A 17,518-nucleotide genomic window follows, 5' to 3' on the forward strand; every position below is an offset into this window, starting at 1 on the left:
CCAGACTAGCACCCCCGAATGACCCTCCAAAACCACTATCAGATTTATTATCTGACCACAGAAATCCCACTCAGGTTTTATTCCTCTCAATTCAAGTGAGTCACAGACTCTGCCTTTCTAATGCTTAGTCATTACTTCCTCCCACACCCAGGAGAGCAATCGGAAGCCACCCATCCACCTTCCCCCAGGAGACAGACGGGTTATCACACCCCCATGTCCCCCAAGAGACAGACCTGACCTTCCCCCACACACATACACACTCTTTTTCAGCTATGGAACTGATTTGCATTCATTAAAGGTTGCTCTGCTAGGAAGACAGACCAGGACTCCCGAGTTCATGCTTAGAGCTCCACCTGGAGTTCTTTCTAGTCCATTCAGTGCCGTTAGCTTCTGACCCTCAGTGTGTGATTTGCACCCACAGACTTGACCTGTGTCACATAACTGGGGTGCCAGCTAACCTCAGTGGGGCATATACGCTGTGTCTACAGCAAAGCCATGATTTAATGAGACTCTGTCCACTAGGCTTAGGGCCAACATTTAGATCTGTGTAAAAAATATTTTACATTTGAAACATATAAAAGGAGAAGGGGGTTCCCAAATCTTATTATGCTTTCATGACTTTTTCAGGGCCTGGTTCTCAGCAAGGCAGATGCCCAAAGCTGCAATTCTGCACATAATTTGCAAACTCAGATACCAGTACTGTGAGCACAAATCAAGTATTTGTGCATGCAGTTCGCCAATTAGATGCCCGATTGGCCATTTGCATGTGCCAATATCCTAATATGCAGAGAACTGTAGTAACTGTGGACACTATTTAGATACAAAGTTATGCATGTGTTTTTGGTGCAGGTTCAAGCTGCTGGTATTTGAAAACCAGGCTCTTAATGATAAGGAAAAGAAGTTTTTGCATGTCAGCTTTCCCATGTAGTGTGGGGAGCTGAGATACAGCTGCATGAGAACAAGTAGTGAAACTGAACATAGAAAGTGAAACTATCCATTTGAGTTTCACAGCCGGATTTTGGTTGAAAATAAACAAACAGCATCACTGAAGAATATTAAGGGAGATTTTAAAATAATCTCCACTTTAATAATCTGAGTTGTTATTTAGTATCGTGTGGAAGAATTATTGGTAGACCATTATATATTACTTCTGCGTTGACAGTGTCCCTGGAAATAGACATTATATTACTGATTACTTAGTTCTTTCACCAGAAAGTGTTCCCTATGTCTGTTCTGCATCAGCTCTAGGTTCTAGTGGCAGCATGGCTGTTCATAAGTGGTTTACTTACTTGCAGGCTTTTGAGTTCCAAAATGAAGCTCCAGGTCGAGGTATTTGACCATATCACTCAGTTTGTCATAATCTGAGTCTTCTCCAAGCTGCAGGAGGAGGAATATAGTCAGTAAGACCCTGTCCCAGGAGGAGATCTCCATGCTGCACGTCCCCATTCTGTGCTGCGTTCCCACCCCAAAAGCCCTAAACTATGCAGCCCCAGAATATGTAGAGACAGGTGCATTTTTGTGGCATTTTCCTTATAACTGGGGTTTGCCCACTACAAAGCCATTGCAGACACTGGAGTCTATGTGGTCATGAATTTCTCTCTAACAATGTCCTGGAGCAGAGGTATTTTTTAATATCGGAGTCTGACTACACCCCACAGGATCATTCTCTGTTCAGAAGACAGTCCCACTGGAGTTAATTTAGCAGGCTGTATGACATTTAAATTTAAAAAAATAATAACTTTTCAGCATGTTTCTTGGGCAGATATTACTTCACTAATGCATACGATGGGAATTACACAAACCTCAAGGGCCTTTTGCATTCAAAAAAATCACTGAGCAGAAATACTTCATTCCCAGGCCCCCCAAAAGGGGAGTGAGAATCAAATTTACAGGCAGAGTACTCCAAGTTAATTCACAGACTAAAATCACTTGGTGAATTAGAGACCTGCATGAGAGACTGCCCCGCTGTTCATTTCTAAGTTTTCTAACGCTGTTTAGGGAAGAAAGTACACGGCTTGGAATTTAAATCTCACAGGGCTCAGCTTTTTCCAAATCAATTCACAGCAACTAACATTCACCTCAATCAAGTCAAATCCTATCATTTTACCTGAGATAAACAGCTGAGTTCTGTTTCAGAGTAACAGCCGTGTTAGTCTGTATTCGCAAAAAGAAAAGGAGGACTTGTGGCACCTTAGAGACTAACCAATTTATTAGAGCTCACGAAATTTATTATAAGCTCACGAAAGCTTATGCTCTAATAAATTGGTTAGTCTCTAAGGTGCCACAAGTCCTCCTTTTCTTTTAGCTGAGTTCTGTGTCACCACTAGGGGGTGAATCATAGTCTACAACACTGTCTAATGAACACTTCTGGCTCTAGCCTCTCATTCATCTCTCCAGTTGTAATGCACCCATCCCTGTGCTGGCTGGCAACCTGGCTGGCATTCTTCTGCTTTCCAGCATGTTCACAACTTTTAGCCCACCTCTGTCGATAAAAATGCAATTTCCTCCGGCTGGTGATTGATGACAGCTCCTGCCCACACTGACCAAGCCATATGGATATAAAGGAATATTCCGCAGCGTGCAGCTGGGGCAGATCTTATTTGATACGTTTTCCACTAATAATCACACCTGACCCTTATGTGGTTCTTTGGGTTCTGATCCAAACAAAGCAAGGATGAAATTAAGTGAGAGGCACCACATAATACAGCAAAATAAGAACTGACACCTTGGGATAGATAAGTGAGTCCACCTGTTTCAGTTTCTTGCCTAAGGAGTGGCCAACCCCTGATATTCCAGGGGAAGGGAAGAACACCCCCACAGAATGCACCTGGCCAACTGGAAATGCTGCTGCACATGAGGAAATCTTCTTTCCTGACCCCTATAGTGTATGCCTTGGAGCCTGAGATTGGATTACTTGGATTGTTAACTTTGCTGATGTAGACGTCAGTGTGACTAATAGACCCAATGTCATCCTGAGCCTGAGTGCTGTCATTCCAGTTGCTGAGTTCCATACTGTACCTGCCCCCAGATGGTGCCTTCCGAGTTTTCCACTTGCTCCCACCGCAGCCTTTTGACGCTCATGTGGCTGGACTCACTCCTGCGATGTACGAGGCCCCGCTGCAGCAGGGGGGGTGCACATGGCACTGGTGGGGGAGGTGGGGGAGGAGGAGGGGGAGGAACTGGGTGTGAGTGACTCCCTAGGGTTTTGGAGAGTGGGGAGGAGATATTTCTGGTGGCCTCTGAGCTCAAAGTGACTGGTCTTGGATCATGGAACTGCGGCGGGGGCGGGGGCGGACTGAGTGGGGGAGGAGGGATGTGATCGGATAGGGTGGAGTAGGTCAGAGAGCTCCCTTCATCGCTGCTGCTGATGTACTCGCTGGCACTGCTCATATCATTGGTGACATAGCTGCCCTGGTCGTCATGGAAACTCATCTGATTTAGGAAAAAGAGAATATAACTACACCATGAGAAAAGCTTCTACTCCCAGCCACTGGGCACAAAAGCCCACAAGGGTACAGGCTATAGCTCGAGTTAGCACAACTCGTCAGCCATTAACATGACCACTCTGTAGTGTGGACACAGGCTAGCACCTAGGACACAATTCACTGGGAAAGAATTCACATCTTCCTGCCGTGCAAAGAAGCATGATCTTAGTGCCTCACGGGAGGAGTGCAGCGCCCGTGTGCATTCAGCAGCCTCAGTGGGGCCACTCTCACTCAAGCTAGGCTGACTGGAGAGCAGTAATGTAAGTGTAGATAACTTGAAGTTACCTCTACAGTGCAGTCAGGCCCTGGGAGAGCTCTCGGCCCTAGGATCGCAGTGTTGCTGTACAGCTCAGAAGTCTCCTTCATTGTCCCCATCCAGCTACTTCTGCAGGAGCCTCCCTGAGATATAGCCACCAAGCTTCTCCCTCCTGCTATCTGAGTCTGATGCGACTGTACCTCATCCAAACAGGGAACCCAACCTGAGGGAGCCCAGGAGAGCCCTGAGTGCAGCCCTGTCCAGCTCCCCTTGCTCACCTCCTCGTAGTCATTCTCAGGTGTGAGGAAGTCATCCACAATGGTGACCCTGTGTCCCAGCTCCTCACTCAAGGCGTCCAGGAAGCGATCTGTGTCCCGGCTGCGGGGGGGCCTGGAGAAGGTGAAGAGTTTCTTCCGTCGAGACAGTGGGCTGAGTGTGTAGTTCATGTGCTTGGGTGAAGGGGCAGGGCTGCTGTCTAGGCTGACGTAGGGGTTGGACTCTGTGCTGCTGGGGGAGGGGATGCTGCTGTGTGGGTGGTAATAGCACTGCTGGGAGGGCAAAGGATCACTCTGCCAGGAGATCGTCATCCCCGACTTTCGAACACCTGCAGGAAACAAACGGTGCTGCAGAGTAGACTCCTCCAAGCCTACATCTCGTTTAAAAGCAGGGCTATGAACATTTCCTGTGGTCTAACACGGATGCCTAGACTTCACCCAGCCACGGGTCACTAGAGCAAACTGTTTGGAGCTCCAATGTCCGTGTACAATACAGCAACCTTGATATAAAGGTGCAGACTGGAGAGATGATAGTTGCCAGTATCTATCATCTATCCTGATCTGAGCAGAAACTTCTTGGATCAAACCAGAGCATGGCAACTCCCCAATCCTCCCCACTGAAGAGGAAGGTCATATTCTAGAACTCTGTGGGCCCCCTTAGACTCATAGGCTGTACCATTGCCTTCCTTCGTATAAAAAGTTGCGGTGATGTGGTGCACAGACCCCACACTGACCAAGAAGGGGTTAATTAGGGTTCTGGGTTCCATAAGCCCTGCCCCAATACACCTGCGAGAGCTGTCAAGCCTGGAGGGAAGGTTAAAAGGCGGAAAGCCCAGCTCAGTAGTGGCTGACCAGCAGAGAGAGGGGACGTCTTACGCTAGCTCCTTGAAAGAAGGAGTGGATGCAGCCAGGGGATGTTTATAGACTACCTGAAAGGAAGTGTGGCTGGGGCCAGGATCTAGCATCTAGCATCTGGAGAGAGTCTCCCTGGGGGTAGGTAGGGACGGTTACACTTCACACAACTAACGTGTTTTTCTTTTGGACCTGGGAGATTGTGTTTGTTGTCCTGCCCAAGCCCTGCTTAAGGTCAGAGTATGACCGGGGAATCAACAGGCCCTTCACCCACTTTCTCTCCAAAAGAGGATGACTGCCTGCAATAAACCTGTGTTGACTTCACCCTCCTGGAGCCCATGCAGTAATTTGTCATGAGACCTCAAGTGACTTGATCCCAGGTGCAAAGAGAAATGTAACACAATCCTGGGACTTCATAACTAGCACCAAACCTGCATGTTGCAGGTCATCATACCAGCTAGAGCAAATGAACTGCCTCCATCCCAAAACCAGGAGAAAGAAAGCCTCTACCTGCAGCGTTTGCCTGGTCTGGGACAGGGGGTGAATCTCTGTGTGTGGTGGCATTAGCCATCTTTCCTGCAAAGCTGCTGATCAGGCGATTTTCTAACTCTGCATAGACAGCCGACATCTGAAAGCAAAAGGGGAAAAACAACCATAAATGTCCAACTCTGGAAGTGTCTGAAAACGAGTGACGTAAAGGAGGAAGGCTCTGTGTCCCATCCCTGATCCCAATTGCTCTCTATTATTGATTGCATTAAAAAATCACCCTTTTTTAAGGAGCATTTGGCACTAAAGGAAGATGATTCCCTCTTTTCTGAATCTCACACAGTTCACACTCCCTGATTAGATTGTACCAAGGCTTTGAAAGATGCCCGTACTGTTAAAGCAACTGACTGCCAGGGTAATTTGTTTAGAGAGCCACTCTGATGAGATGCTGAAGGGATTGTGTCTGGCATGGGAAGCAGATACCAAGATGAAACATTTGCATGCAGCTCCCTTAGCACCCTTCCCTTGTTTATCTACCTTCTGATGTGAACCTAAAATAAAGTCAAACTGTTCTGCTGTCCTGTGAAGTCAAAATGTTACATATTCATTGAGCAAGACGCTGCCCAGGAAAGCTCCTCTCTCCCAGCCACCACCTTCCTCACAGAAAACCCACCCAAACAGCTGCACACATAGATAGCCAAGGTTCAAACCATTTTGGGGTTGGGAGTCTCTGGAAGGGATGTGCCGTCACCCGCTTGCCTCTCTCCAGGCGTCAGTCGACTTGATACTTCCCCAGTGTCACTGTGACCTGCTGGGAAAGGAAAGAACTGCCAGTGATGTCCCTTGTATGAGCATCCTTTGATTTCACTGCTGCACCTGCCCACCTCTCACTACTCAGAGAAAAGGGAACATCCACTCACATGAGACTAAGGGCCTGATCTCATCTTCCCTGTGGACCCAAATATCTCACTCCCTTCAGCGGAATCTTTGGATGCGGAACAAGAATAGTTCAGACTTTATGGACTGTACAGTCCCCAAACCCTGAATGAATGATGAAGAAAATGACATATTTCCTGCTGCACTGTGGGTAATTTGTTAAAAGCTTCATTTAAATTGGCATCTACACTGTAGGACAGGGTCGCTCACTAGGGAAAATATTTGTGTAGAACACGCAAATGTGCAAAAATATTTTAATTATGACACTTAGCATGGAGACACCAGACATCACACAAGGAATTAGCTGTGGTCTAGTGATTGGAATACAAGCCTGGCAGCAAGGAACACCAGAGTGCTAACTGCATTTCAACAGCTAGACTTATGCTTGGGGGCAAGACACTTTGCCTCTCTGTGTTTATAAAATGAGGATATTAGTGTTCACCTGCCTACCTTGCTGGTGGGTTGGTGTGAGGGTTCATGTAATTTCTCACTGTTTAAAAGGTGCTTAGCATTATTATTACACTATAATCCATGATGCACTTTACTGGTGTTGCACAAATTTTCAGCACCAGTTGCATGGTCTCTAGTACAATGTTGGGAGGAAGGAACATTACCCAGTTTGTCATTAGGTATTTCTAATGTATCCATCATGGTGCTGTCAAGGTATCTTGTTACTGCAACACCAAAGGTTTTCTCCTTTTTTAATAAATCCCTGGATATTGTTTCATTAAGACACTTCACCCTAGTTGTCATGTGCTGGATAACAGATGAATCCAGAATCACTGCAAATGAAAAGCACGTGCCACAGATTCTGAGCTGTCACCAGAATAAAAGCAGGAGCACAAACAGTGAGGGTGAGACGAGGTAAGCGCTGGGACTCTCAGGGCTACAAGGGGGACTATGCAGATAGAACAGCTTTCCTAGGACAGCCACACCACTGGCAGCAGGCTAGCAGGCATATTCCTAAACTCATTTTCCTCTGTGCCAAATGTGTCAGAGTGTTTTTTCTGAAGTTGCCATTAATAGCTGGACTTTGTCCATTCAGAGCAAACGGGTCAAAGTCAGACCTGGTGTGAGTGGGTGGCACACCATGGCTCTCTCTGGAGATGTGCCTGCTTATACCAGGGCTGAATTTGGCCCTAGATTTGGAGATAAAAATATCTGGGCTGAAAGGAATGTAAATCTCTCCATAGGCTCTTTAACATTTGGAAAAAGATGGGGATTAAAAAGCATTTCCTCCCTGGCAGTCACTCACCCGCGTTTCTAAATAGAACTGGGAGTCTGAGCCTGCTCTCAGGAGAAGTGGCCACGGCGGCCAATCAAACCATTAACCTCAGGCCAAAGAACCAGATCGGCCATAAGGGAGAGATGGGCTGCAACTTAAAGCTGAGCAAATCAGTTTAACAAAAAACTCTAACTGAGTTCAAACACTGTCAGACCGTCCCACCCTGCAGCATTATTGCTCATGGTCAGAGGAGTTCCAGGGGCTTCTTACTTCCTGCTGGACATGGAGGGGTTAAAATACAGCCGAGGGACAGATCCCCATCCCATCTCATGCCCTTGTGCTATAAAAGGACACCCAGATGGAGTAGAGCCAGCACTCCAGGTGTGTGTTGGGGCAGGAGGGGACATGGCTGGAACATCTTGTATTCCAATGATCCTGGGCCAGCCGGATGGCCCCTACAGGGTCACTATAGTTTATGCATAATGCCACCTTTGCTCCCCTTCTTGGGGACTGGAATCCTGGGGTCCTCACTCAGTCCTCAGGCGAAGTGCCCACTGCCTTCAATGAAGCTTGCCTGAGTAAATGCTGAGTAAGGCCCTTAGGCTTTGACCCGCTGAAATCAATAGGTAAAACACCTGAGCAAGGCCTGAGTAAAATCTAGAGAAGGAATTTAGGATTTGCAGCTCAACAGGCAGAAATTCACCAGGCACCCTGCAAATCCAGCAAGTGCGGGTAGCTTGGGTTACATTCAAAGAAGCCCCTGTTTTTGGGTGTTCATCTGAATCTCTGGCACTTTTGCCACTCCTCACTAGCAGTAAATAGCAGACAGGCTGATACTATCTTCCAGTTTAGATTCTTTGTCACCTTGACCTTGAAAACCTTTTTAAACATGTGGTTTGTGCAATAAAGACAGCTGGAAATCTGCTGGGTATTGTCTATTCCCAACACTCTCCTTTCAGTTTGGGACTAGTTCATTCCAAATATTATTAGGACAACAGGTCACGCTTTCCTCCTGCTTTGTTTTTTCAAAAGGGCAGCTGAGGACAATATTCCTAACCTAACAGATGCCAAATATCTGTCTGGAATGTGAGGCTTCCCTCTGGCTAATGCAGTTGTCTTGCATTCCATGCATTAATGTCAGTCACAAGAAATCCCCCTCAGCAGCAGGTTACTGGATTCTCCCAGTAGAAAGTTCTTCTAACTGGCGGCTCTGACAGCATCCTCCTTTGATAGCTCAGTAACACTACAGTCCCTGTTAATGGTGACAAGTTCACATGAGGACTTAGGTTCCCATTTTTAAAAGCCCCATTATCCTCCAGGTTAGAGGCACCTGAGGCTGTTACGTCAGAGGAACATGGCTGGTTATGGTGAGTCGCATGGTGCTGAGAAACCAATGAGTGAGAAAGCGCCACAGTTAGAATTCTATTCTGCACTGGGTGCCAGCTGCTAAAGGGAGGTGAACTGGCTGTGACTGCATATCCAAACTATCAAGCGGGATCTGGCAGAGAACTGAGGTAGAAGGATGGAGCCAGCAGCAGTGTGATGCTCTCCTAGGGAGAGCTGCAGGGGTTTCAGGATGCTGGAAGGAGGCCCTGAAGGAAGGTAAGGAGGCTCTGCCTTATCATGGGAGGAGGAATGAGGTGTTTGCTGAGGACAGAAGGAAGGCTATATCAATCCCCCAGTGCAATTCATGCACTGAGAGTGGCTGGACAGGTTAACAAGCCAGGACTCCTTCAGAACCAGCGTTTGTAGTCCTGGGGACTTTCCAAACATCATTTTAGGTGTGAGCCTTGGGAGGTCTGGACAAGCAATGATGAGATCCAGAAAGAACTACGGATCCAGACAGACAGAAGTGAGCCTCATCCTTTAATGCTGCAGAAAGGCTTATCCCTGGAAGAGCCTCAGTGTAGGGGCTGTTTAGATGATTATTGCTAATCCACTGGCCTGGCGGCCTACTGTAATTCTCCCTGGCTGCCCCTCTGAACAACGTTAGGGACCCTGAACAAACAACTTACAGCCTCCACCCAGGCAGCTTTTCCATTAGGACTTTCTGATGTTAAACACTTTGTTCCTTGTCTGAACAAAAGTGGATTTGCTGCCACGGACTGTGAGCCTGACTCTCTGCTAGATTGTACCTAGTGCTGCTATTTAGATCAGTGTCAAATCAAGGACTGAGCTGGAACAACAGCTAGAAATCCTGCATCTTGGGTCTGTGTCCTCTGGGCCCAGGATAAATGGGAAACAGCCACAAGAGCTCTCCAAAGGGAATCTTAACAGAGCAATGAATTACCTACCTCCTGTCCCCCCTTCTTCAGGGCCTCGCGTTCGAATGCTTCCCCGACATACTGAAGCCCCTCGAACTGAAGTCCGGTGCCGTTCCTCTGCCTCTGGCTCTGCTGCAGCTGTAAAGAGCCTTTATAAGTTACCGTCTGTCTTTGCAAGATGCACTGGCTCCCAGTGCTCCTCACCTACCATCTTCCTATTAATTACAGAGGGACAACCCCAGGGACATTCATATTTGCAGCTGCTGTTGACCACAAAGTTCTGTGAGCCTGAAATCCCACCCCCACATGGGGACAGGATCCCAGCATATATGGCTCATCAGGAATGACTCCAGAGGGAAAGAGTCAACCTTCTCTTTCTCCACCCTCTAAGGATGGGCTCCTGGCATGCAAAGCAGTCTATACTGCAGTGCAAGCTATAAGAAGAAATCTCCAAAACCACAGTGTTGATGCTGGTGTTGGGTAAAATAATCTTAGCATTATACCAGAACCTAGAGGTTATGGTGTTCAGTGCCTGGCAGGTAGGCACTCAGACAGACATCCATGAAACATTACTACAGTGAAGACGACCATTTGGTTTGGAACTAGATCAAATGAAGAACTACCCTAAATCTGGGGCGGTCTGGCCTTCATGTTCCCAAACATGGGTATGCACACACTGTACTAGAGTACATGGAAAGTCACATGAGCACAGACTGACCTTTTATGGAAGGGAGCACATCCATCGATTCCTAATTGTAAGGTCTGAATACCAGGAAGTCCTGGTTTCAATTCTGCCTCTGAAACTGTGTGGCCTTGGGTAAGTCACTTCAACACCCTGTGCTTCACCTCCCTCATCTGTAGAATAGGGCCAGTAATGCTGACTCCGTGTAGGGCATTCTTAAATTACTATCTGTAAAGTGCTTTGAAGATGAAAAGGGATGTATATGTGCCAAACAATATTATTAATCCATTCAGTAACCCAAGCTCACATCAAATGACCTGAAGTAGATACATATCTAATCTAACCATATACACGGGGAAAGGGCTAACTTTCAAATAGCATCACCTGTAAAATACATATCTGTGCATGAAAAAGAACACATACATGTATAGTGGGCTCAATTACATGTTTGTAGCACATTTTACTTGCGCAACTTAAATGCCTATGTTTGAAAACTGCATTCATAGAATAGGAAAGCATGACCCATTCTCTACCAGTGTTAAACTAAGTGAAAACAGGCAACTGAAATCAAGACTTCTGATCTGTCTCCTGACATTATTCTGACGTTAATAATATCATTTAAAGTTTTCATTTTGAATGTCAGGGCCTCACTGCTTGGAATGCTCATGTAACAATATGCATGTTTGCCCACTTATTCTGAATGCACGAACACAGTCATGTTAATTGTACGCGCAAATTAGGTGAGCAAATACACAAGCATTTTTCCATGCACAATTCAGAACATGTGTGCCCACACTGCAAGAGCTGGTTGCTCCTACACAAATGACTTTTCCTTCGTAAACAGATGGTGTGTAAAAAAAACAAAAGAAAGAAAGAAAAAGGGTGCCTCAACAAGTCCTCCCCTTCTTCAAACTGAAAACTCTTTCCTGCAGTTTTAGCCATGATGGGTTTAAAATAAACTTATCAGCAAAATGTAAACGGTTTAAAACACAGGAATGTCAAAGTAATTAACAAATCTAGATACAAAGATTAAAACCTTTCATTGAAATTTACCCTCTGCCTTTTTGCTGTCTGATTGTGAAGCCCATAATCCACAGCACACCACAGTTGGTTTGTATGTTGCCACAGCAACGACAGCTAGTGACAAGGAAGAAAAGGTAGGTGCAGACTCCTTCACTGCAGGATGCAATGTGATTTGCTAATGCCACCCTAAATCTGTGGGACAGAACAAAACCTCCTAGGCAGGAGCCTCCTAGGCAGAGGCTGGAATCAAGCATGTTTCTCACTTTCTTTGTGTTATCTTTTGATGGTCCTTAATTTTAACTGAACCCTAATTGTAGACATTTCTTTATGCCACATATTGGTGACGTCAGGGAAGAAACTGCATCCATTATTTACCTCTGACTGTCTCAGATGCATTCTGCCCACTAAACCATCCATCTACTCCTGGGACTTCTATCATGCTACACTTCTGAGCAGCCTTCAAAGAGCCACCATTTTTTAAGACAACCCATCACAAAAATATTTTTCTTTTTTTCCTCCAAAATGTGAAGTTTTCTTCCAAAGTTACACTGGTCCAAGGTGCAGGAAGAGCAGCCTTCAGTCCCGGACTACTCCCAAGTTTAAAGATCAATATCTCATGAATGATCAGGGCTAGAAACTGAGGGTCCTGATTCTGCACTGTCTTATACCATGGATAGTCATTTACACCTGTGCAAAGCGGATGTACAACACTGCCATTCTGATCAAGTAGAATTTTACACCCAGTCTTCACAGGTGTGAGTGACTATACAAGGTGCAAGGCAGGGGAGAATCAGGCCCCAGAGCTCTGTCCCATTCAAGAAAGGATGGCAAGCCACCCTTTCTAATGAAATTCACCACTTTTTTCTAGCCCTAGCACAACACAAGATATTTAACCTAACCTCCACTAATCTTAGGCAGCTCTTGACAATGTGATAACATGCAACAAGTCCTGATCCCCAGGGATGTCAAGAGACACAGCGTGCACATGTCAGAGTACAGGAGCTTTCCTCTCACCTGCCACCAACTTGTAACCAAGGAACCTGGCAATCTTTTGCTGGCAGTGCTCCTGCTCTTCATATGTCAATAGCTGGTAGATAAACTGCCAAATGATCTGCTTGACTGGTGTGTCCAGCACAGGGTACACATCCACTATAAGAGTATCGATGTTCCTGCACAGGTGAAAAGAGAAGGCAAGACAATGATCACCTACTTTTGCTGCAGTATTCCTTCCCATGAAAACTCCCTTTTTGTTTCATCACTTTCTGTCCTATATTTTAGGTTTTAGATTTTAGCTCCTGTAGCCAGGGGCTTGTCTCTTATTTGTCTGTGTAATTGTACTGGGCCCTTTATAAGCAGGCACTGCCAGCCCATTTGGCATGGCACCGGTACTTGTCTCTTTAAAGCAAGAGAATTCTGGGAAATGTAAAAAGAAAAGGAGTACTTGTGGCACCTTAGAGACTAACCAATTTATTTGAGCATAAGCTTTCGTGAGCTACAGCTCACTTCATCGGATGCATACTGTGGAAACTGCAGAAGACATTATATACACAGAGACCATGAAACAATACCTCCCCCCACCCCACTCTCCTGCTGGTAATAGCTTATCTAAAGTGATCACTCTCCTTACAATGTGTATGATAATCAAGTTGGGCCATTTCCAGCATAAATCCAGGTTCTCACCCCCCCATCCCCCCTCCAAAAACCACACACACAAACTCACTCTCCTGCTGGTAATAGCTTATCCAAAGTGACCACTCTCCTTACAATGTGCATGATAATGAAGGTGGGCCATTTCCAGCATAAATCCAAGTTTAACCAGAACGTCTGAGGGGAGGGGGGTAGGAAAAAACAAGGGGAAATAGGTAGCCTACCCCCTCCCCCCCCCCAGACGTTCTGGTTAAACTTGGATTTATGCTGGAAATGGCCCACCTTGATTATCATACACATTGTAAGGAGAGTGGTCAGTTTGGATGAGCTATTACCAGCAGGAGAGTGAGTTTGTGTGTGTGTGGGGGGGAGAAAACCTGGATTGAAAACTGTGAAAACTGATGGTGATGGTAATGCTCCCATTGATTTTAGTGTGTGCAGCATTGCGGCCTGAAGGTGAAGAAGAAATGAAGGAGAAGTGCTATGAACAGTACTTGTTATTGGTGCATTTTTATTTAGTAGCTTATACCACCACAGACAGTCCCTCATCTTCCATGGAGCTAAATTCTGAAGCTTCCCTTGGAGCTCCTAGTGAAATCAATGGGCCAATCCGCTCCCTACTCCATTTCTACTCAGTCCTTACTCAGGCAAAGATCCCAGTGAAGTCAGCAGGAGTTTAACTAACTGACTAACTCTGGGTAGGAGCTCTGGATCTGACCACTGGCATTTACACCTGTAAACTTGCCATAGTAACTAATATCCAGTGGAAGGGAGAGGGGAGCCAGGCTGCTTTTCCCAATGAATGCCAGGACTCTAAGAAAGATGGTCCTGAGCAGCCCTTCTGGGGACATTATCACTCCTAATATCCAAATGTCAGGCCTGATGATGGCTTTATCAGCATTGTCTGAAAAAGGGTAAGGGTCAAGGGTAGAAAACAAGTGTGTTATTGAAGCTCTCAATGCCTCCATAAGATCAGTTTCAAGGCCTGCAGCAGGGCAAAGAGGATGTGTTCAATTACAGGAAGAAAAGTTTGCCAGCGGGAGGCATTCTTGTGCTAAGGCCAAGGGAACACATTTGCCAAAATGCTGAAAGGAGCAATAAGAGAGGAATAAAATGCAATGAAAACTAAACAAAAGGGGCTGACTGTCAGAACAGGACATGCTGTTGGCTCAGGGTCTGTCCAGGCAGCCAGAGACCTCTAGCTGCATGAAAAGAACAAGGTAATTTTTATGTTGGAATAAGAGTGAATGGGTGAATTAGGGGTGAATCTCAAAAGGTAATAAGTTTGGATGATTCCCTGACCCCTCAGTGGGTTGGGCATCTGGCCAGATGGGGCTTTCCACCCTATTACCTCAATGCTTTCTCTGATGGATATATACAGGGTAGGTATGGAATACAGATCGGTACCCTAGTGGATGCTCATCACTTGTGGGAGAAGAGAAACTGCACCTCATGTTGCCTTCCAGCACCCTTAAACAGCAGCCCTGAGTATCTCAGTAGGGAAGCAATGGCCACATCTCCTCATCCAGAGCAACAGTCACTGTGATACAGGGCCCCGCAGATAGTTGGAGAACATAGCCAAGAAAGTAAGGAAATCTCAGTTGAATCCTTTACACTGTTCTGGAAAGATCCCTTCAAAGCCTTATAACAACTCAACAAATCCATCCCAGGTTTACTCTGGGACCAGGCATAACGGGAAAGAACAAAGTTTTGGGCTTGATCCTGCAAAGTGCTGAGTGACTTCAACTCTAAGTGAAGTCAGTGGGTATTGAGGGTGCTCAGCATCTTACAGGATCAAGTCCTTAATCCCCATAATCAGTACAGTGCAGGTATCTAGGTAATGCTGATATGGTCAATAAAGCTGATGTCTGTTCCAATCATAGAATCATAGAGGATTAGGGTTGGAAGAGACCTCAGGAGATCATCTAGTCCAACCCTCTGCTCAAAGCAGGACCAAGCCCAACTAAATCATCTCAGCCAGGGCTTTGTCAAGCGGGGCCTTAAAAACCTCTAAGGAAGGAGATTCCACCACCTCCCTAGGTAACGCATTCCAGTGCTTCACCCCCTTGCTAGTGAAATAGTTTTTCCTAATATCCAACCTAGACCTCCCCCACTGCAACTTGAGACCATTTCTCCTTGTTCTGTCATCTGCCATCAATACCAAGACTCAGTGCTTTGATCCAAGAAGCAGATTCTAATCAGGGACACCAACACAACCAACTAAAGGAGTACAGCATTTAACAAGTTACCGATGCTGGAAGAAGCTTTCTAGTGATTTGCAGATGATGTAGCGCTCGGGTGGTGTCAACAGACGTTCCAGCTGCTGATTGAAGGTCCTTCCTTGGATCTTGATGCTAGAAGGAAGTATCTCTGCCACCCACTGCAGGGAGGTGAGGGCTGAGGAGGGGTTTAGGGAGTCAGCAGACTCAGAATCTGCAGCACATGGGCACAAAGGAAAGAGATTATTAAATGGATAAAGAACAGGAGGCAACACAGAATCCTAGCATCAGGTTTAGGCACCAGTTTCAGCCATAATACCTCTGGGGGAATCTGAACTCCAGCATGAAGAGGAGAAGTGATTTAAAGAGCTGGGAATGATTGCAGCCAAGTCTGCTGTGAAAAGACAAGAAGGACTCAAGTCCACCAACACCTATCCCTGGTTTCAGAGTAGCAGCTCTGTTAGTCTGTATCCGCAAAAAGAAGTACTCCTTTTCTTTTTGCGAACACCTATCCCTGTAACTTCAAGGAATTTCTTCCCTTGGAGAAGAAAAACTATCAAACTATCAAGGCCAAAGGGTCTCTAGCCTTTAAAACAAACCTAGAAAAAAACCCTAACGTGCATAGCCTTATAGCTATACCTGACAATCCTCAGAACCTTCTGCCCTCATTTTATTAACTGTTCCACTTTTACATATACTCAGGCAAAACTCCCATTAGCTTCAATGCAAGTCTTGCCTGAACAGACCTCAAGAACTGGTTCAATCTTTGTGTCTCTGATCCCTGTATACCTGCAGCTTCGATTGCCCAGGCATCCTGGACTCTGCATCCTGTTCTTATCAGTAGGAAGGACTCTGATAAGGCCAGACCAGCGAGGTAGCATAGAGTGTGAATTATGAGTGGAAACCCACCAAGACCAATATTAAAAGGAATGTGTGAGGGAGCATATGTGCAGCTTTGTCTCAGAATAAAACAGACCTAACAGACTAAATTTACAAAAACACTACAGCCACTGAAAAGCAATGTGGTGAAGAGGGTACTTTAGCTCGTCAGAAGATACCCTGGCTGAACCACAGCTTATCATTAACCTTGCCATTCTCAAATGTGCTGAACCCCATATAAACAGAATAAACTATCATGGAGCTTCTATTGTTTCAATAGTCCTGACATTTAATCAGTACAAAAAGAGACTTTCAGACCTTTCTCTGCTCTTTTGGATATGGTTTACGTCCTCTCATGAGTCATAATTTCTAAAGTGAAGGATTCTTTTTAAGAATAGCAAATATACACAAAATCATATACTTTCTTTTTCTATAGAACCTTCTGCTGAGAATCTCAAAGCACTTTACAGACATGAATGTACTTAGCCCTCGCAACACCCTCTTTGAGTGCAATATTACTCAAATGTTATATTTGGGTACACTGAGGCACAAAGAGGTCAAATTACTTTGCCACAGTCACGCTGTACTGCTCCTACCACTGAAGTGCAGCCACCTCTGGAGTGGAACACAGCAGCTGTTTAGCAGCGCACTGCAATACTGCACAAAACTGTATCCAACAGAACCTAGAGAGGGAATTTAGGGCTACAAAATGGAATTACCCAAGTAGGCATTTGGCAAGGCACCAGACCTAAAAACCAGATACTTTTTTTTTTTTGCGAGGAAGGATTGTCCAGTGGTTGGTGCACCAGCCTAGGTGTCCCAGGTTCAATTCCCTGCTCTGCCACTAACTTTCTGTGTGACCTTGGACAAGTCACTTAGCCTCTTTGTGCCTCAGTTCCCAATCTGTGATAATAGCACTGCCCTCCCTGACCGGGGTGCTGAGAGAATAAATCCAATAAAGACTGTAAAGTGCATTGGGATCTACTGATGCAAAGTGCTATGTAAGAAATAGGTATTAATTATTATTATTTATTATTATTCATTATTAAGTAGCCAGGATTCCAGTTTTCCTTCTCATCCAAAAGACAGCACTTTCAGCAGCACCAAGCCCCTAACACTTGGCTCTGGAATGGTTTCAGTAGTGAGGGAAAGGGAACAGTGCCATTCATGGAATCCCAATAGTATTTCCTGAGGCTAGGTGTTCCTTGGCAGCATTCCAACAAAATACTGACCAAGCCTGCCCTGGGCTTAGGAAATGACTTAGGGCTTGTCTACACTGCACCAAAGTA

The 17,518-nt window shown here is 45.7% G+C and overlaps 1 protein-coding gene across 2 annotated transcripts in view; it reads right to left on the reverse strand.

Moving 5' to 3' along the window:
• GRID2IP (Grid2 interacting protein) overlaps window positions 1–17,518 on the reverse strand; it is an 87,307-nt gene that overhangs the window by 14,608 nt on the left and 55,181 nt on the right. For both annotated transcript variants that reach the window (XM_073361665.1, XM_073361664.1), the window contains exons 8-15: window positions 15,381–15,564; window positions 12,499–12,653; window positions 9,810–9,917; window positions 6,065–6,165; window positions 5,379–5,496; window positions 4,020–4,345; window positions 3,019–3,432; window positions 1,290–1,377 (exon numbers count right to left, since the gene is read on the reverse strand). In XM_073361665.1, coding sequence (XP_073217766.1) covers window positions 1,290–1,377; window positions 3,019–3,432; window positions 4,020–4,345; window positions 5,379–5,496; window positions 6,065–6,165; window positions 9,810–9,917; window positions 12,499–12,653; window positions 15,381–15,564 — 1,494 coding nt within the window. The remainder of the gene's footprint in view (window positions 1–1,289; window positions 1,378–3,018; window positions 3,433–4,019; window positions 4,346–5,378; window positions 5,497–6,064; window positions 6,166–9,809; window positions 9,918–12,498; window positions 12,654–15,380; window positions 15,565–17,518) is intronic.

The sequence above is a fragment of the Lepidochelys kempii genome, chromosome 10 (assembly GCF_965140265.1).
Source record: "Lepidochelys kempii isolate rLepKem1 chromosome 10, rLepKem1.hap2, whole genome shotgun sequence".
NCBI lineage: Eukaryota > Metazoa > Chordata > Testudines > Cheloniidae > Lepidochelys > Lepidochelys kempii.